At 35.2% G+C, this 21,337-nt stretch overlaps 1 protein-coding gene across 4 annotated transcripts in view; it reads left to right on the forward strand.

Annotated features, from left to right (window-relative positions):
* Positions 1–21,337, forward strand: part of NUBPL (NUBP iron-sulfur cluster assembly factor, mitochondrial) — a 79,464-nt gene that overhangs the window by 48,679 nt on the left and 9,448 nt on the right. For all 4 annotated transcript variants that reach the window (XM_079309065.1, XM_079309066.1, XM_079309067.1 and 1 more), the window contains 4 exons: positions 729–822; positions 11,600–11,685; positions 17,118–17,238; positions 21,145–21,227. In XM_079309065.1, the coding sequence (XP_079165191.1) occupies positions 729–822; positions 11,600–11,685; positions 17,118–17,238; positions 21,145–21,227 (384 nt within the window). The remainder of the gene's footprint in view (positions 1–728; positions 823–11,599; positions 11,686–17,117; positions 17,239–21,144; positions 21,228–21,337) is intronic.

Raw genomic sequence — 21,337 nt, forward strand, 5'->3', positions numbered from 1 at the left:
CACAGCATTCTCATAATGGAATCTAATATCTTTAATGGGTGCTCTCATTTGATGTTTAGTATCATTTGATGTGTAGCTTTTTAAATTTTGGGGTAAGAATGTTGTCACTCTGTATAATTGTACCTGGTGATTTTAATTTAACAAATCTGGGGTGTTCTGTTTCTTTATTTTCCTTTTCTCCCAGCACCTCTTTTTCCTAGAAGAAAATCCAGTACTGATAGCTCTAAATTCATAGCAACAAAATACAGAAAAAAGGCTAAATATGTATGTAGTTAATAAACTATGTAATTTCAACAAGTGTTATGAAGGAAGGAAAGTGTCCTAAATTAATGGAAATAACTCCTAAGTGACATTTGTTGGCAAACCCCTAGTTTTTAGCCCAAGTTTTACTTAACATTTGCTTTAACCCATGATTAAGCAGTGACAAAGTAAACATATTAAGTTTTTGCTAATTTTTGGGAGGGAAATAATTAAATAATAATGGCAATGAAATTAATGATAAAGTTGCACTCATAGTTTTGAGGGATCATCAGAGATTGTGTCTCAGGAAAATAATGTCTTGATCCTGTACTGAAAGTGTGACTAATAGGACACCTCAGCATTACTCTTTTAGGTACTCATTTGGTTCATTTGTTGACATGACAAGAGACAAGATCAGCACTAAAACACAAAGTGCTCTAAATAAAAACATGTAAATCTCCACATATAGTTATATTGTTGTCTTCTAGGTTGACTGGGGTCAACTGGACTATTTAGTGATTGACATGCCACCTGGGACTGGAGATGTACAACTGTCAGTATCACAGAATATTCCAATTTCAGGTATGTATATTGCTTGACTGTTTCGGAGATTTGTGGTCAATTAAGTTTGATAGCTTTAGAAAAATCTTATTTTAAAACACCAGTCAAAAATTACTTTTATTTTTCTTTTCGGCATGGTAAGAAATTGTTTTTTCAGTTGTGTGATGTTGGAAACATTATCAGTGATTTTTAACATGTGAGCATTGCAGTTGAGTTATTTTCTTTTAAGCTAAGTTTTGAAAAAATGGAGAAGTCAATTGTGACTCCTGAAGGAAAGGAGTCTTACCAAAACATGCTAAGTTTTGTGGTAGAAAATTTTCTTCTCTGCACCTACTACATAGTAAAGACAATAAAATAAGATAGTGATCCATACCCATTTTCTTAGATACAGTGCCTAGTATTGCATTTATCAGTAGCAAAGCAGGAAGGCTTTTATCTCCCAGGGTTTTGAGCAGTGAGGTGAAACATGACTCTGGCACAGAAGTTTTTGGTAAGGTAGAATTGAATTTAATAATGTACATAAGGGCAGTAAAATGATGCAGTTAAAGAGTTGTGGCTTTGTTAGGGGCTTTTTAAAGTACAATGGGTATTGATAATTTTTGTTTACTGCAGTGCAAGTAAATGTCCTGATTTAAATAGAAAAGGTCATTAGACTCTTGATTTTTCTGGGGGTTGTTGTGCCCTTTCCCCACAGAACTCTGCTCTGCTTTCAGGAGAGTGAGTGATTATAGTGGTGCACTGGGTCCTCTGGGACAGAGAGGTGGTGGAAATTACTTTAATCCTGTATGTCTTCTAAATTTTGCTGGTGTTGGATTTTTATTTGAATTCTAAAATTACTTCACTTTGTTCCTACAGTTGTTCAGTTCAGCTCATTTTTTCATCAGTCCTAGCTTCATAAAATTAGGAGTGATAGCATCACTTTACATTTGTATTTCCCATTAGTTTGTTTTATTGACCATTCTGAAGTTGACTCATGCAGTTTAAAAAAAATGATTAATTTTGCTTTTGATAGAGACAAACACAGCAGACAAGGAGTGATAAGACACATAACTCCCTGTGTTCTTAGTGGCTTGATGAATTTGTGATTTAGGAAGAGTTTTCTCTCTCGTTTATTGTGGCTATTTTTCACTCTCACTGGAAGGATGTATTTTTGTGTATTACACCTTGAACAACAACTTCTTTTCTTCTTCCTTCTTCTTCTTTCTCCTTCTTCCTTCATACTTTCTTCTTGTTAGTTGCTTTCTGTCTCTTCTTTCAGAGTCTATCACATTGTTTAGCATGCTTCTGTTTTCTTCAACTCCTTTCAAGGGTGTGGAAGAAAATGTTACAGATCTTGATGGTTGTATCTTTGGAGCAGTATGCAGAATTCTGTTGGTTTGGAGACCCCATCTTTTGCAGTTCGTATTTTCTAAGCACTCTGTCTTTTACTTGGTACAGAAAGTATTGGGTGTTGTGCAGCTCTGTTCCCTTCTGTTTTTTTTGTTCTTTCTTTACCCTTTGAAGATGTCTTGAACAGTCATGGTATTAGTGGAATAATTTCTCTGTTTTTCCTCAGAGACAACATATGTATCTTAGTTTACTAAATTTAAAGTGCATCATCTAATTTGCATGAAAGTTATTCTTTGATTTGCATTTATGCATATGTGAGATATAGTATTTTTACATTATGATTCCTTCATTATTAATCTGTGGCTTCCTTGGGATAGACAGTGTAGAATATTTTTATTTTACTTCTAAATAAATTTACAAAACCCGCACACGTATTATTGCCAGCCATTTACAGAATTTTCTGTGAGTGAGAGAAAGAGCACTGCTAAAGATGTTTTGCTTGTGGTGGGTTTTTGCCCAGATGGGGTATGAAAAATTCTAGCTTTGTATCATCTGAGTATAAGAGAGACAGTGATAGGATATCTGAAATGGTATTGGATTTTAATTTTATAAGACTGGTTTCTTTTCCTGCATCACAGGGCCCATAAGCTTTCTTGAGTCAAAAGGAGACTAGAGGAATACCTAATGCATGTAAAAGCAACACAACAGAATATATAATGTGATTCCAGTAGTCATTTAAGAGAATGTCAGCCTCACACAACCTTGGCTGCAGCAGCAGTTTTGTGTGGGTACTTTTCCTTCTTTAAAAGAAGGTGGAAAAGGAAACTGCTGTGACTTTTGGTTTTATTAGTCTTAATTACCTTCCAAATTATTTATTTTTATTTGGCATATTATTCTTTAATCATATGTAGCTTTACTCATGTTCTAGTCATTCTTCAACAAACTCATAGATGAAAAATGTTATGATAGCTTGAAAATATGGTACCTATTTCTGCATAAACTACTGCTTTCTTCAGACACAAATTTGCTTTCCAAATGGAAATCCAGTGTCAGTCTGGAGAAAATGGCTTTGTTTAAGTCCACTGTTATTTAATTTGTGTTGAGTTGCTTACTTCCTTACTTTTACTTTATTCTTCTCTTCCATCTTTTGCACGAACAAAATTTCGAGAAATGGGTTCTTTTAACATGTATTGAGTATGCATGCTTGGAAAAGTCACAAATATCCTTAGACATTTTCTAGCTTTTTAAACATTTTAAAAACAGAGGGTTTCAGATGATGTTATGATGTTTGTTATCAAGATACAGTGTGAACTAATGATATGAAAGATAAGGCTTGTGATTCCTTTGCATTACCTAGTTGCTAAATTGAGAAATCTAACTCTGTGGATTTGTTTGATCATTTAGCTAAAGGAGCCATAAATATAATAAATATTACTGGAGATGGGTAATTAGTCTCCCTAAAGACTGGGAGAGCAGTAATTATTCTTTCCCTTTGGAGTGTGAGGGCTGTGTGGGAAGCAGCAAAAGGATCTCTGTTCAAGAGGCAGTTTCAGAGCCCTGCAGGAGCATTTCTGCCTTGTGGAGAAGCTGCATTGTGGGGGCTGGCCATTAACTTGGGCTGTCTGCTGCCCTCTCCTTATTAATGTTTAAATGAAGTCAGTGCTAGTCATGTGTGACAGCTTGACAGCTCTAGAGACTGATCCTGTCTCAGCTGCAGGTTAATACTGGAATTGTTCAATGTGCTAAAGTTTGTCATATCACCCTTTTCTTTGGTTCTTGAGGTTCCATAGCAGTGAAAAGTATGAATCCACCCAGTGGGAAGCTGACTGACACTAACAAATCATTTCATATCTTACTAAGCAATCTTTTAATAATTACAATAATGAGTATTCAACTGACTTGTTTGTAAAGGGGACTGAAAGGTAAAAGGCTTCAGGTTTTATTTTAGTGTTCTTAATTTTGCCACCTTCTGAAAGCAACTTTTTTCCCCATACAAAGCATGTATTATAATCTTTGTAATAATAAGCTCTAAAACGGTTGTTAATAGGAATCAAAAAGACAATTAGTCAAGATAAGCAAAGTGAAAGCAATGTGAATAATATTTGGTTTCTCAAGTTCTATAAAAGCAGAAGTATTGTCATTGCTAGTCATACAGGAAATTACTTTTGTCACCTCTCAGATTTAAAATCAACGTAACACAGAGTTCCTACAATTTTTTAATTGCCTTATCCTATAAATGGTGTATTTTTTATGAATGTTCACATCTTTCAGCAATATGTGTGTCTTAATTATCTCCTAAATGCCTTTTTCAGGTAGGGCTGAAATACTTATTCAAGGAATTTTTGTTAGTTCAAATATGAATTTTCAAATAATTAATTAATAATTAATTTCTTTCTTTTGATTTCTTTTGGCAGTTTTGACAGATTATTTTAAATAAAACTAAAAAACACATTTTGTCTCTACAGATTAAACATTAAAAATCTGATTTTTATTCAATGTACATTGAATAGAAAAAAACTCAAGGGATGCCACCAACTTGAAGACATTTGGCATTTTTAAATTCTTTGCATGTAACACACCAAACTTGCAAACCAAATTATTTACTCATATTTGTGGCAGTGTTGCACAGACCAGAGTGTGGCCTTGTGTACAACTATTTTATAGCAGTGTGTGGGACAGAACAGAACCAGATCTTGGCTCAATATATAATGTACAAGAACAGGGAGTTCCAGGTGATGAGTAGACAGTCTCTTCAGAAATGAACATTAAAAAAGTAAATGGAGAATTTCAAATCAGCTTTAAAAAATACTGTTTATATTTCATAAAACTGTGCTTGATTTAGCATGGAAAAGAATTGTGACTTGTATAAGGGTGAATTTTTAAATTTTTAAGTTATCTGAAATTGAAAGCTGAGTAAGTATGGTGCTGTTCTCTTGTCTTTTCTGAAGAGAAATGATCAAAAGAAGCCCACTGCTACAGTACAAATTGTGTGTAGCATACAATTTAAAAAGTGTATCTTTATTCTGTCATTACTCTTTGTGTGTTTGTTTACCCCTTGTTGCACATCTCTTACTATGGTGCACACCACAGATGCAAGGCATCTGCTCTTTCCTTTTGGTTTAATGGTGATATGCAACGTTTTTCTCCATTCCTGAGCTTGCTTTCTTCTTCTATGGTGAAGGTACATAATTAGTTTCTTTCTGCAGTAAATTTTTGAAGCTGTTTTGTGGGAACCATTTGGGTAATAGTAAATTTTACTTGATTTAGTTCTGAATGGCAAAATACTTTTAATATCAGATTTTGATGTAAACTTACTCTTCATTTCATGCTGTATTTTGATGTTTTAGATAGCTGCAGGGAAGGAAAGGCAAGTGGGTTTAGGATAGATTGAAAAACAGAAAAACCCCTGAGTCTCACCAGTAGGGATTTTAAAATAGTTCTTTGTATTTATCCAAATATAATATACATGTTGATGTAGTCTGCTTCTGTTGTCAAAATAAATGTAATTGACAAATGCAAATTATTGACAGGGTGATCTTAGCTTTGGACACTTCTGGTGCTTCATTATGAACTGTCAGACTCAGTAGACTCTGTGAACTTAATTTGGAGACCAAAATATAGTATGAGTTTGCACATTAATACCTCACACTCTTTCAATATAAATTTAAATTTCATTCTTGGCTCATGGAGTTTGATGTAACATACATTGCCTGTTGAAGTGGAATTGATAGTGTATTCAGTGCAAGTTCTTGAAATTGTATTGTTTCTGAAAAATAGTTTCCAGGTATTCAGGAAAAAATTGTGAAGAATAGAGGCTTTGCAAACTGGGCTCTCTAAGGTCTGGCAACAGTGGCTAAGTGTATGCTAAGTACTAGATTAACTGCAATTGCCTTGTTGGTTTTTAGGCCAATTATTCTGAATAGGAAGAACAAACTAGCCTAGTGTTCAGCTGACCATTGCTAAAGGTGAAAGAACCTCATTTGAATAATGGTATTGCATTTTTTCCTCTAGCTATTTCTTCTGAAAAAAGTAAATGTTCAAATCTGCTTCTTACCACCCCCACCTCCAGGAGAAAAAAAATGTGAACAACAGAATGGTTTGGGGAGCTGATTTTGAAGTAATCTTACTTCTGTTTTTTTTCTGCAGTAGAATTACTCTTTTTTCTCAGTTCTCCTCTTTGGATTAGAACCTCTCATTTAAAAAAAAACCTCATTTTCATTTGTCAGAGAGAGACTGTGTGGACTTTGCTCTTGCCTTGTACAATTCTCATAATAATCTAGACGTGATTGGCAAATGCCTTTGAAAGCAGGAGGTGGAATGGAGTTGAGCAGAAAACTGCTAATTCAGATAGCCAAGAAAGAGTGCAAAGTGGCAGTGTCTGTGAGGGATGAGCTTTTTGTTTTAGCCCTGTACTTTGCAGATAGTGCTTGTTCACAGATGTTATTATAAATGTTTGCAATGTTTTCACTTCACTAAATAAATACTTCATTGTAAATTGCATTAGTATGACATATGTGTTCAGTTGGCCATGACCAAAGCTAAACATTTTATCCACATCTTTACCCATGTGATCTGGTGTGAAATGGATGCTATAATACTTCCTGATCAGCACAGATGAGGGAAATTTAGTTTTAGAGTGACAGCTTAATCCAGCATGTGATAAACCTCTGCTTAGTTTTACTGACAGTTCCACTGAGCAGGAGGAAAGATATTGCTGTAAGACTTCTGCTCTCTTTTCATGTGGACAAGTTGGTAGTGACCTGATCTCTTGCTACCTGCTAGTTCTTGGGCAGAAGAGGATGTGTGGCTGTTGGAAACATCCCCTGAGCAGCTGTTCAATGGCTCCTCCAAGAAGAAGGTAGCAAGCAGGCTGGAAGTGTGATGCAGCCAGGATCCAGCCTTTGGGACAGTTCTGAGCTATGTTATGAGGTTGCAGTGAGGATCCTGTAATGCAAAATCACACTTGTCGTTCTTTTAAGTTGCTGTTTGTAATGAGATGCCACAAATAAAAGCTAAAGGAATTTTTTTTATAAGGTTTATCCAAGAAGATGAACCATTTTCTAATGTTAGTTTGTCTCTAATCATTGCCAATTGAAATTACAGCGAAAACAAGCCTTTGTTCTTGCAAGACCTTTTTCTGCATCTTCAAGTGCAAAGATATATCTGTAATTGCAGGCAAGTTTTATCTATGAGGGAACAAAGTTAGGAGAAGGTCAGAGGGGCTTTGAAGAGCTCCATGGTAGAGAACTGTCAAGTTGACCAGGCTATTTATGACTGGAAGACTTCACTTAAAAGTTTGAATTTAATGCAGTGGAAAAGGTAACAAAAACTGTAAGAAGTGCATGAGTGATGTGGTCACATCAGGCCATCTACAGCTGTACTGAGGCCTGAGTGTGGTTCCTTGCTGAGAGTGTTCAGAGCCTGTCAGTCAGCAGATATGATTGTGTCTTTATTCTCCAGAACTCTGTCAGTCTCCTGGTCTGTTCCACTTCACAGGTTTTGAGGTGGCACTGTTTGCTAAGAGGCTAATAGAAAACATGGTCTAATACTTGTGTGGGTGGGATCCTTGATCATCTGTCTTGCATGAGAGATGTAACTTGATTCTGAAATGTGTCTGTGAAGACAGTGGAGGGGAAAAAGAATATATTAGGGGCATCCTTTTCGTCTTAAGGTAGACTTTCTATATTGCTGCTGATCAGATGCTTTTTAGAGCTCCATGTGTTTTGCTTGGGTGCAAATTGACTATAGCTAAGGTTGGTGAGATTTCACCTTATGCTTTGTAGCTCCAAGCATCTAGTGCAAGTCTTAATGATGCAGTGAATATAGGTGATATTTTCTATACACAGAAATTATAGGCTGTTTCAATACTTGCAATTTTTGAGCAATAGTCCACCAGAAGGGTACCAATGTGCTGTGCAGGCACATTTTTCTTTTACTGAGGATTAAGGACGTGGTTGAAATAGAAAGGCAAACATCAGTGTTACAGTGTTACAAACATCACTGTTAGTTCAGTCTCTATATATAATGTATCCTAAGGAAAAAGACAGTTAATATAGTTTTTACTAATACAATCTCACCTGGAGTGCTGAGTTCAGTTCTGGATCTCTCAGTAACAAAAGTCATGGAGCTCCTCTAAGTAGACCAGCAAAGAGCGAAGAACAGGGGATGGCAGCATGTCACTAAAGAGGGTCTGGGGGCTGTTTAGCCTGGAAAAGAGAAGACTGAGAGGGGATCTTATCAATGTATATTATATAGGTATCTGAAGGGAGGGTATCAAGAAGGATCTGGGCTCTTCTTGCTGGTACTGAGAAGTAGGAAGAGAGTCAGTGGTCAGAAACTGATGTACAGGAAATTCCACCTGAACATAAGTAGGAACTTCTTTAATGTGCAGGTGATGAAACACTGGAGCAGGCTGCCCAGAGAGGGTGTGGGGTCTCCATCACTGAAGATACTCAAAAGTCATCCAGACAGAATCCTTAATACTATACTCTAAGGGACCCCACTTGAGCAGGGAGATTGGACTGGGTGACCTGCAGTGCTGCCTTCCAACCTGACCCATTCACAGATTTTGCATGTTTCGGTGAGCATGCATCAGCCTTTTGTCAAAGGAAATACACTGAAATTAAAAAAAATAAAAAATGGAATGCATGAGTAAGTAGATAAGTCAGTTAAACATAAATGTGCCCTACTTAGATATCCTTAGCATGCTCAAGGCACAGAAACTATTTTTCTGCACACAACTGCAAGCACAGAATTTTTAGTATGTTTCAATGTGATGGCTTTATAGTTTCTGCAGCTTCTCCATTCAATTTGTCAGCCTCAATTTGTCTCATTCAGACACTTATGTAAACATTGCATGTATTGCTTCAAGAGACATACTGTGTGCATGAATTCCATCATATTTTGTTACTTTATTGATGAAAATATCTCTACTGTTTGATATTCCCATTAACAGTGTAGAGTCAAGATAGCAAGTAAAGTGCAGGCTCTGTCCTTTCTTGCTTATCATTTGAATAATTTTCTGAATTAAACATATGCAAACTTAGGGAGGGGAGCACTGTGAAAAGTCTCCTTTGCCATATTTGGTTGCTAGTAAAGGAAATAATGCTGCAAATAATTAGAAATCTTGAACTTCAGGTTGGGTTTGTTGGACTAGCAGACTACCAAAGAAGGAGAGAGGATACTTGTTTTTTAGGGTGTTGTTTTAAGTCAGTACAAGCTGGCTGTGAATAAATTTTGCCTGTAACTAGCTCAGAGTAAAAAGGAAAATAGAAGAGAAACAACCATTACACCCTCAACAGCAGCTTCTTTAGCATGCTGGCTTTCATTCTATGGAAGAAGCTGTGGAAATTGTCCACAAGCATAATTTTAACTCATTTATTTCAGGAAGCAGAGGTTTTTTTGTACAGGCAGTGCTTATGGCAGCTCCAACTCTGTAATGTGCCATTTGGTCTTTTTGACATTTTTGGGTTTTGCTCTTTGGATGAGAATTTGTTAGTAAAAAATATCTCTGTTAAGCTGCTTGTGGTTCTAGTGGGTGTTTTTGTTGTGCATAGTCTGTCCTTCATGTCATGCCAGTTATTACATTCTTAAAACAATTAATAATGAACCAGAAAATGTAGAGTTCAGTCTTGTTGACTGCATATTAGGTTGTATGTGAAGATCCAGGGAGTGCTGAGCCAGCATCTTCAGAGAAGAGTGTGAATATAGGTGCATTTGCACACAGGGCACATATTTCCAATTTTGTTGGAAAGAAAGCAGTAATAAGCATTTTTTCAGGTATTAAAAAATTTTTGTTTTACAAATATGGAAAAATCTCAAGGACACCAAGTCTAAATTATTTACTTGTAGCTTGTGCTTTTAGGGAAGAGTGCATTCATTTTGTGGAATTGACCCTACATTTCAGTGTTACTTGTAAAGTAACCCTGTGTTTGGTGAAATGAGGAGCTAAGATGATTTCAGTGTAACTGAAAGGCTTACAAATTATTCTTTGTGATGCCATTGGAGACAGGTTGGTTTGGGAATACCAGCAAATTATTTGGCTGCCAGAGTTTTAGCAAATAGGGAAATTGCATTAGCTTGGTACATTACATGTGCCGTTCAGTTTTTGGACTTGTGTATAATACTGTGTAAGGCACAGATTGGCAGCTTTTGAGGAGTAAGGTGCCAGATTGTATTTTTCTTTCACAAATTAGAGGTTAAGAATGCTGGCTGAAAACATTCAAGCACGCTGTCAGGCAGTGTTTGGAAACGGCTGGCTGTCAGCAGGCAGGATCCCACCCGGCAGTAGGAGGATGGTGAAAGGAGCAGGGCTTCCTGTCCCAGTGCTGCCAGAGCCAGGAGCACTCTCAGAATCCCAGGGCTTCTGCTGCTCTGGTGCCTGCCAGCGATGCCAGGGTTGTGTGCCTCTGGAAATCTACAGGAATGGGAGCTGCAGGCCCAAGGAAACTGTCTCAAGCATCTAGAATCGTCTGTTGTAATTGCTATTAGTGTGAATTTTGACATAAATTTCTTGTGCATGGTTGGCATAATCGGACTCTACAGAAATCTTTTTGTGACAGAGATTTTTGACATTAGATGGTTAATGTGAAACCAAAGCTAATCAATTGACCAGTAATGCCCCCTTGTACATTACATTTTTATAAAATAGGGACAAGCGTGAACAGTTTTTTGTTGCAAGTTTTGAGGAAATAACATTTGAAACCCCTGAGCATTTGGAAAAAGATGCTCTTTGTGAAGTGATGTGGAATATTCTGATGTCTGTATTGGTTTTTCATGTTGTATTCATCAAGAAACAATAACAGAAGGGTATAGTAACCTGTAGGCTTACTTTACTTTAGAATCTAACTTTGACAAGGAGCGCTAGATGTTTTGTATGCTTAATAACTCTCAGGAGTACTAATTATCAGGTAACCTGGAGCCATGTCTGAACAGCAGGCAACACTTTATTCAAACCTAGTGCAAGCATGCATCAGCTGGCCTCTTCCTTTGTGGTATCATTCATACAAATGCACTGGTGTCTAGTGTGACATGGTTCAAGGAAGTGTGGCAGGTCTGGAGAACAGCAGTGTGATTACAAACAGCTGCCTCCTGATTTTAGAACAAGACTTATTGTTAAATTAAAAGCTTTCAAATATAATTATGGCATGGGACTATTACTGTGTAGATATTCCCAGAGAACAACCTCTGCAATGTCAGCATGTGGCCGGTTGTATGATACTAGATAATTTTTCTCATTTAGAAAGTGTTAATGGTTTCTACATGGAAAAAGTTATGGTGAAAGTATCTAAAATATTTATCAGTTATTTTGATCATTGTAGAATAAAAAAACCTGGCATATTTTTCTTCCTTAAAAGCATATAAATATGTGACTACTTTGAATTTAGTAGAATGTACTAAATATTTAAAATATTTAGCAGAATAATTAATAATACGCATTTTAATGGGATTTCATGTTTTCTTCTCCCAGGAGCTGTGATCGTCTCCACTCCACAAGACGTGGCTTTATTGGATGCACACAAAGGAGCTGAAATGTTTAGAAAAGTCCATGTGCCTGTAAGTCTCTACATGAAAAATACCGGTAGATTTTACTTTTTCCAAAATGTAAAAAAACTTTCCATATGCAGCAGTAGGTGAACATTCAGCAATCACTTGAACTTAATGAATTCTTGCTAAAAGGCTGAGAATCTATTTTATATCTGTATCAGGAACTTAGTTAAAAAGAAAGGTGAGAATTTTCTCAGGCTGAAGCCATAAAAATAGATAATTTGTTTTAAATCTGTTTGTTTCATCATGTGGAATGGATCAGATTGCTGAACAGAGTATCTTAAGAAATAGAGCATGCCTTTCAGTTATACTGTATGTCCTCATTGTATGTAATCTTCAGCACTGTGATGGGGCTTAAAATTTCATGAAATGTAGAAAAATTATTTATAGTTATTTTTTAAGAAGCAAACTCAAATTTTTGTGGAACTGTGTGTATATTTAGTTACTTTGCTGTTTGAAGGGCTCTGTAACTATCTTGACAAGTAGAGGACTGTCTAATCAATGTTTTCATGAGGTTTATAGCTTATATCTTAGCTTACTTGTTTGAGAAATGAGAAATTTAAGAATATCCACAATTAGGAGAAAATATTAAACAGGCTAACATCCTTAAGTTGATATTTTCTCTGGGTGCTACAAGTTGCTAAGTAACTGAATGTAATACCCTAGAATATGTTTATGTAGAGATTCATCTTTACTTTAAAATGGGCAGTTGATGAAAGAATATTTAAAATGCTTCCTTATCATAAACTGTAGGGAAAAAAAAGATGTTTTCTTGCTCACCTATGTGAAGGTCATTTTTAATCTTTCTTAAGAAAGGAAGTTTCTTTCATAGCTAGTGTTTTCCTAATTAAAAAAAATGCAACAGAAAGTTGAAGTGAATGCTTTCCCTTTTTTAATTTACAGGATGGCTTAACAAAAGAAATACTTTGATGAATTCCTTATTACTATTCTTTAAGCATATTTGCATCAAAATGGAAGTATTGTAGCATTTATAATTTGCTGCCAGAAGGAAAACAGGAATAACATACAAAACATTTTGTTTTGATTTTATGTTTGGGTTTGTTCAAATGATGTAAAATTATTTTCTTCAATTGAAATTGTGTTCAAGTTAGTACTTCACTGAATTTTCCTTTTGTTTTAATGACAAATTACCAAGATTTCTTTCTAAAACTGTTTTGTTCAATGCTCTTCAAAGAGAATGGCCTCCAAGAAAATCATGCATTTCTTGGATGTGCTTGGTTAATACTGATTTGACTAGTGGAAAATATTAACTATGATCTATTTTGGTTCATTGGAATTATCAGTTCTTGTCAACTGAAGTGAAAAATCACAATAAAGCTGTTACACAGTATGTGGAGTTTGAATGCACTTGAGCCAGCTATCAGGCTTTAACTTTTTCATTAAGCTGCTTTATTTTATTCTACCCTGTATGTACATGTGTACAAGTGTGTCATTTACTTGAGCTTTAAAGCAGCTTCTGCCTAAATTGACATTTAGAAATGTGTTACAAAAGATGAGGATCTAAAGAAAGTGAAGTGATGTAGTTTTTCATGGCCAACTCGAGACCTGAGGTTTATGTTTAAAGAGATGGAATCTGCAGGTCTGTGATAAAGTTACATATCCTGACGATGTAATAAACTGATTTTTAAATTTCTAATCTCTACAATCCTTAATCTTTCAGAAAGTGCTTGCAAAGAGCTGATTGTTGAAAGAAGCAGAAAATCTATAGGTTGCTGAACTCTGAGTGTTCTTTCTTGTATTTAATAAACTAGGGTCTCTCCCATGTACATAGAGGCATCTATGTATATTCCACCTTCCCTGTTATTAGTATCAGGGACTCAGATGACACACGTAGAATTACCACAGTAAAGTCACAATTGTTAATATTATTTGTCCTTTATTGAAATTGAAGTAGGGTGACTGAAAGAACTACTGAAAAGCCAGCAAGGAGAGTCGGCATTAAAACCAGGATTACAAGATAAAATTCATATTTTCAGTCTTAGGACATAGTCATTAAAAGAGGAGTGATGTCTCTTGAGCAGTGGAGCACTCTTACACTTACAGTGAAGAAGGAATTTGTGTTGCTGACTCCTATCACAAGTTTCAAGATTCTTGTCTGTTATGTGAGTTTGGCCAATGTTTTCTTGCATTCCCAAGGGTGACTCAAAGTGAATAATTTTGAGTATTTAGGGAAAAAACTGCCTATTTCCATCTGCTGAGGCTGAGTTCATTATAGTTTCTTATCAATCATATCCCTCAAAGAAAAGAGAGGGTTTTAGTTAAATCTGCAATTTTTCTGGAAACTTACTTGAATTGGAAGGTTATGCTGTGGATTTTGTAGGTTTCAAAAAACTGCTTAAACTCAGCTATGTATTTCCTTCTGAGTTGTACTAAAGTGGCTTATTTGGCTATGTTCTTACTGGTGTTTCTGAAGCATCCAGAGTAACCAGCCATGATTATGGCTTCATGTTAGGAGCAGATATTAGAGGCAGAAATGGTTCATTGTAAAATGAAAGGTAGGAAGATAGAAATGTTGTGCATGTTTACTTGAAGCACTGACTGATGCAGGAAGTTGATGGCAGAGGAACTGTAAACAGTCCCCATCAGATTTAAGTCAGCCCTCAGCATTATCCATCCTTAAGTACAATGAATCACTGAAGTGGGTTTCCCAGGAATTGTCTCCTAATGTAAATACAGAGAGATTTCATTTCATTGCTGTATTTTCCTTAACTTAAAAGGTTGTATATTTGGTTTTAAGCATGATTTATTGTGTAACCAAAAGGTTAACGGAGCACAAGAAATATGTAAACATTCAAAAATTGTGTGCAGATAATGAAAGGGTTCTTTCTTCATTTCCTGTTATTTCTTACCAGATGCCTCTTCGCCATTTAAAATAACAATTAGACTAAATGGAATGCAGCTCCATACTGCTGCCATAGGTTAGCTCCTGTATTGGGTGCATACAAGTTTTCATGTCATTCCTGAGCCAAGTTTGCCAGGCTCACCAAGGACTAGAATAGAATTCACACACACTTATGGAATAGTTTGTGTTGACAGTAACAACTGTTTTGAAGCTATTATAAGTCTATTATTTGAGCAGGGAAATGAGGGTTATTTCTGACTTCATTAGCAAGACCTATTACTTTGTAGATTTAAAAGCTCTGAAGGTCATAAGGAGCTCCCTTCTGTAAATATATGTGCAGAAATATACATGATAAAAATACACTTAAGCATTAATGTTGTGTATTATACTTAGTATTTTTTAAAGTGGCATCTTGATATTCCAGAAGAATAAATGATATATTATTAAATATGCACTATTTATTGGCTAACAAACAGGACCAACACCAAAAATTCTAATTATTATGTGATGCTGAAATGTCATTTGCTTTTAGTAAGGTTTGTTTAAATGGAAATAAAAAAGGACTCTCTATAAGGTCTCTAAAGCTGGTCTAGCATTGGAGATACAGCTGTATCTCAGCATTTGCTTTTGCATTGGCTGAAGGACTTCTTAGATAATAGGTTATTAAAATATGAACAAAACAGATGTAATAATGCTTAACTATTCACAAAAAATAGTAGACTACATAAATTTTTCTTTGATGATAAATTTGCTGAATCATGAATGTTGTAAGAGTACTTTGAAGAGAGCAGAAAGTTCAAACCCCAAGATACCTGACAATGAATTAATTAAATTGTAAATTTCAAATTACTCTTTTTTTCCCCCATGCACTGTCAAAAATGACCTTCCTATATCCTGGTGAAAATAATATTTTTCTTTTGTCAAAAAGTAATTCTTTCAATTTTCTTCAGTTTACCAGCAGAGTAAAAACTGCATGACTTGACTTTAGGGGAGAGCAGGATGAATGCCTGCTTAAAGGTCATCCATGGAAGGCTGTGGCTGTACAGGTCGCTTTTTATTGTCCCTGCACCTTGTAGCCTTGGACATGTAGTATTTCATGGCTCTACTAATTTAAGAACTGGATGATAAAATTACCTGTAATAATGTGTCATTTGATCCTCTTGCTTCTCTGACAGTCCATGGGAGAGAGCTGAAAAGGGGGAAAGTCAGTTTGAGGTGTTAAAATGGAAGTAGGTAAAATTTTTAAAAATATTATTTCTTAAAATGTTCCTTATTTTAAACCATCTGAGGGTTTTATGTAAGTAAAGGAAGATGTAGCAAATATACTTTATGGTGGTATAGAAAAGACAGGTGACCATCTTTTGATAAATTTTGGTTTAGAGCTAAGGAAACTTTTATTATGATGCTGTGAATAACATACATTTTTGTTTTAAGTTCAGTGCCAGAAGTTACTCACAATTCACATTCACTTTTACTTAAATATATTGGTTTCATTGAACACTGCTGTTTCCTCCTAGATAAGCATCATTAGCATAGTGGCTTTGTTTCTTCTCTAATAAATAGAGACCACCTTGCTCAAGTACAAAAGTAGAAGGTTCAGGAGAATGTAGAAATACCAAATGCTGCAAAGGAACTAACAATATAAATGGTGTATTATAAAATTCAGCTATAGTGTATGTGACATATCTAGGTAATATACAAATTTGAAAGTGAAGTATTATAACATTGAATCTGTTAAAGCAGGTGTTCTGTTCATTAGCAGATGGATAGAAACTTCTACCCTGAAGCATTTGAACACTGTTTTTATCACTTGTGGAAATTTTGCTCTGCCTCAATGAAAAGTTTTGCTTGCTATGTGAATAAAATGAGATGATTAGCATTATTTCACGTTGTAAAAGAAGATTTTTTTGTGTGAATGACTTGGCAGTTTTTTATTTAACATATTTTATAAGGATGATGTTGAAAACCAGGCATCAACAGAAAGGTACCCAGCATGTGTGTATTCAATTTTTATGCTCTGGGTTTTGCCACTTAGTTTCACGTAACTATTGCTATTGTTTGATCTTTAAAATGTGTTTCTTCTCTTCAGAAGAATAATAAATCTGGTTCTTTTTGAAACATTTCCCTACAGGATTACTTAGAAAAATACCTTAAAAGCACGTCTGATTTTGTAATTTCTTGTAATGGTAGGTTTTTGTTTTGTCTTTCCTGAAACTGCGAGGTACAAAATTGTAAAACACACATGAAAATTCACACATGAGTGTTCAGAGTTTGAAAATTAAATACTGGCAGGGAGAGTTCTTGACAAGTCAGATTTTGTGCAAGAAATACTTTTGTTTACAAATATGACTGTTAGTCTTCGAGAGGTATAAATGTGAAAAGATTGAAATACTGCACAGATAATGGTGCCACTGATATGACTAATAAGAGCTGATAATGGTATTAATGACTGATTCCTGTTTTAAATAACCACTCTCTGTTGGTTCTTAGTGAATAATCTATTCTATACTATCAGAGATGAATAATGGAAATAGCAGTGCTTGGTTTGAACATCCTTTCCTTTCCTTTACTTTGACAGGTTTTAGGACTGGTTCAAAATATGAGTGTTTTCCAGTGTCCCAAATGTAAGCATGAGACACATATTTTTGGAGCTGATGGTGTAAGAGATCTGGCAAAAACCCTTGGATTGGATATTTTGGGTAAGGATATGGAAATGTTTTTTTGTTTTTTTTTTTTTTAAGAAAAGTTTAATGATGTGCATCAAGCATTAACTGAACTATGAAACTGCATAATCCTATATTGCTTTGTATTCAGACAGTTTTCAGATACAATGGAACGAATTAGTAGTGTGCTCTGTTCCTTGTCAGTCTTGTAATGGTGATGTTGACTGCATATGAAAATTCTTGAATTGCATCTTAAATCTTTGTATTTACAAACAATCCAGAACACGAATTGTTTTGATATCAATGTGCTATATTACCTGAAATTCATTATGTGTTTGGCTATATGACCATTTTTACAAATAACCTAGAATTATATTTAGTCTTAGGACAGACCTAAACTCTGTCCAGTAGTATCAATAAATGTTTTGTCATTTATTTCATTTAAATGAAATGAATTGTTACATATTGACTCAGTGGAATCCCTATAGCAGCCTTCTGGTACCTAAACAGGTCTTAAAAGCAAGCTGGAGGCTTTTTACAAAGGCAGCAATGATAGGACAATGGAGAATTACTTTAAACTGAAGGAGGGTAGATTTAGATTAGATATTAGGAAGAAATTCTTTACTGTGAGGGTTTGGCACAGGAGTTATGGGTGCTTCATTCCTGAAAATGTTCAAGGGTAGGTTGGATGGGGCTCTGAGCCACCTGCTCTACTTGAAGGTGTCCCTGTCCATGGAAGAGTGGTTGGAGCTAAATGATTTTTAAGGCCCCTTCTGACTTAAACCATTCTATGATTAGCTATGATTAAGCTATCTCATGCCTGTAGGCTAAAATATACAATGATCTTTAAAATACACATTACTGGTTTAAAAAGGCATGGTTCAACCTGCACTGTAATAGAATGTAACACAGCGTAATTAAGTTGGTAAATGGAGTAATTGCATGTGCTAATGATGTGTTTCCATGTATTACTCTAATTATCTCAATGATTTTCCGTAGCTAATTCATTAAAAAGAACCAGGAAGCTCACTTAGAAAGATCAACACAGAAACATCAAGGTCTGACATAGACTTAAGATAGCAAGGCAACACATAATTAAAAACATGCTTTTGGGCTATCTTTTAGTTTTCTGAATATATAATGAGTTGTGATCAGAGCCCAAGGGGACTTCTACAGCCTTGGGTTATGTGGATGGATGCAAATGCTCTGCAAGCAGTTGAATCAAACATAGATTTAGATACACAGGCACAGATGATGTACCATGGCATTGGTCCCATAGGTGGTTTTTGTTATTTTCTAAGAGTGCAGAACTGATTGTGATTTAATTAGGAGAGATGTGAGAGATGTACAGATCTTGCAGGAGATAGATGAGATGTACAGAATAAAGCAGAGTGAAGTTTAACTTCAAGCTGTCAATGCAAAACCAGACTAAGATTAGGAGTAATGCCCCAAGGTTGAAGTTTAGAATTACAGTACTTGATCTGATTAGTATGCTCCTCCTTCCAGGAATGACCATTACATAATAATGCCATATGGTATGGTAAGAATTACTGCTTACAGATTTTATTTTAATCCATCCCAAATGTAAGTTTTATCTCAGTATTACTTGAATTCTGCCCAAAAACCTTGAGAGCATATTTTTACATATGTATCTGTAAAGTGCATAAAATTAAAATTAATAATTCTAAATTTATTTTGCCTGTATTTTCTGACACCTGTGGTTGTTCTGCTTGTTTAGGTAAGCACCTAGTCATCCTTGGAAACCCAACAAGATATTTGTCACCCAACATCTGACAAATTCTGCAAGCTAACAGTGTGCAGGATTGAAAAATGTCATCCTTCCACTTGCTGAGAGTTGGCTGTCATTAGTATTATTGAATACCTTATTTTTGTTTATGACAAAAGACGATTATCAATTTCCAGGAGACTTTCAAGTGTACTCCATTTTTTCATATACTTCTGATTGTCTTCTCTTTTTATTGTTCTCTAAAGGAAAATGTGGGAAGGTTTGTGAGGGAGATTTTGTGCTGCTGATTTTTCTCTCTGTGTCTCAGAAACTTTTTTCCTGAAATTTGAGTGCTGTAACCTTGACCAGAAAGCTATGCCATTGGTATGCATGATACTGAGATGATAATTTCTGTGTTTTCCATCCTGACCTTTGCAATTCTTGAAACTTTAACACCATCTGGTTCCTGACCATCAGCAGTGACTGCCAGATTTTTAAAATTCTTTGGTTTTTCTTCCTACAATAAATTTATTCTTTTGATTTGCAGTCAGCAGTAGTTGTTAATATAAGAAAAACTTAAGATGACAAGTTCCCATCACATTGAGTAGGGAGGAATAGTACAAAAGTTTTACCTTCCTCAAACCCTTATCACCCAAACAGTTATATGTAGATGGTTTTGATGCCTTCTGCTTAAATAAAAAATTTTTGAGTTTTTTAAGTTCTAATGCATTTTTCTTTTATCTTCTGACTGCAGTTCTGTTCTTACAAGTCCTGTATGCTCCTGTACTACCAGCACATGTTTTTAAGTCTGAGGAAGAAAAGAGAGAGGCTGCACTTAGTGGAGATTGTTATTAAGCTGGTAGTGAAGAAGTATTTTTTCATTAACAAAAATTCTGTAGGAAAAAAGAGAAGATTAGTCTCGACATAAAATAAGAGTAGGAAGTGAATGTCAGGGAGATTTACAAAGTCACTGTTAATCAATTAAAAATGTTTATGGTTAGAAAACTTTAAGACAAACCCCTGAAATTTTTTTAAATGAATACATGAACAGATTTTTATACCTAAATTTATTAATAATTCAAATAAGTAAGAAAAAAATAAATTTGAAGGAAATGGACTGCAGTTATCCTAAATTGTAAAGTTTTTCAATGATTCAGCACACTAATCATGGAGCCACAGCTCTTGTGTTTACTCTTTGTTTTTGTTTGTATTCCTACTTGCTTTGTGTTTTGTTTTTTTTATTTGTTAAACTTTGTCAATTTTCATACAGTTTTTTAAACTGTTTCTTTTTCTGGATACATTGAATCTCAGTAATTTGCACTGGTCTTGGTTTTAGTTAAATCAGGTTGCTAAAATGTATGAATTAAACTTATATGGTTTCTGATATGTCAGGATTGAACTAAGGCTGTTCTGTCTTCATCAATCTATAGTGTAAAATTTAGCTGTGTCTTCCAGTAAAAGAAAGTTGGTCTTCAGTTCACTTCAGAATTATTTATGTAGCAGTGAACTAAACATAGGAGTGTCCAAGATTTTTGTAGTGAAAAAATCTGTGTTTCAGTAAGTATGTCTCAGAATGGAATAGCGCTGCTAATTGATTCTCCTTTAGAATGTTCCTTTCCTCTCTGACAGTTCACTGCTCATTATAAAAGCAGAATATAAAGAAGATTTCTGTTGGAAAGAAGAATGAACTGAATAGTTGTCCATCTTTGAATTGGATCCAAGGCCTAATAAGGACAATAACAAATGCTATTATTTGGAAATTAAGTATTCAAAGAAGTCTTTGAACAGTGATTAAAATCTCAAACAGCACTGAAAAGAATTTAAAATGAGGAGATAGCTGAACATAAGTTGCATGATGAACAGTTGCCTAACACTCAGGCAATTTATTTCACGTAAACAAAATAATTTGTATCTCAGTCTGTATTTTTCTGTGTGCTTGAGGCAAAAAGCCTTTCCTTCTCTAATAAATGACTAATGCATGGTCCTTTGTATTCAGAGAATGAAAAATCCAAAATATGTTTGGCATTATTCATTATGGATGTAAGGAAACTATACTGCAGCCAATTTTCATTTAAAATCCTAATTTTTGAAGATAAAGCAATTGAAAGACTATACTGAATGGGAATTGGATTTCAAGTTGCTTTAGGGTTATTTTAAGGAAACATTTAAGACATACTGGGTCTTCACATATGTGTGTCTTGGTATTTTTGATGCAGGAGATGTTCCACTGCATGTTAATATACGGGAGACGTGTGATTCAGGACAGCCTGTTGTGATCTCTCAGCCTCAAAGTGATGCTGTAAGTTTGGTGCACTGCACTTAGAACAACAGAAAGCTCTCCTCTGAAAGTGAATGGGAAGTGCTTCTTCTTACTACTGTTTGGAAAGAAATGTGTGTTTGAATGAAATA

This window comes from Erithacus rubecula (genome assembly GCF_903797595.1).
Source record: "Erithacus rubecula genome assembly, chromosome: 6".
In the NCBI taxonomy this organism is placed as follows: Eukaryota; Metazoa; Chordata; class Aves; order Passeriformes; family Muscicapidae; genus Erithacus; species Erithacus rubecula.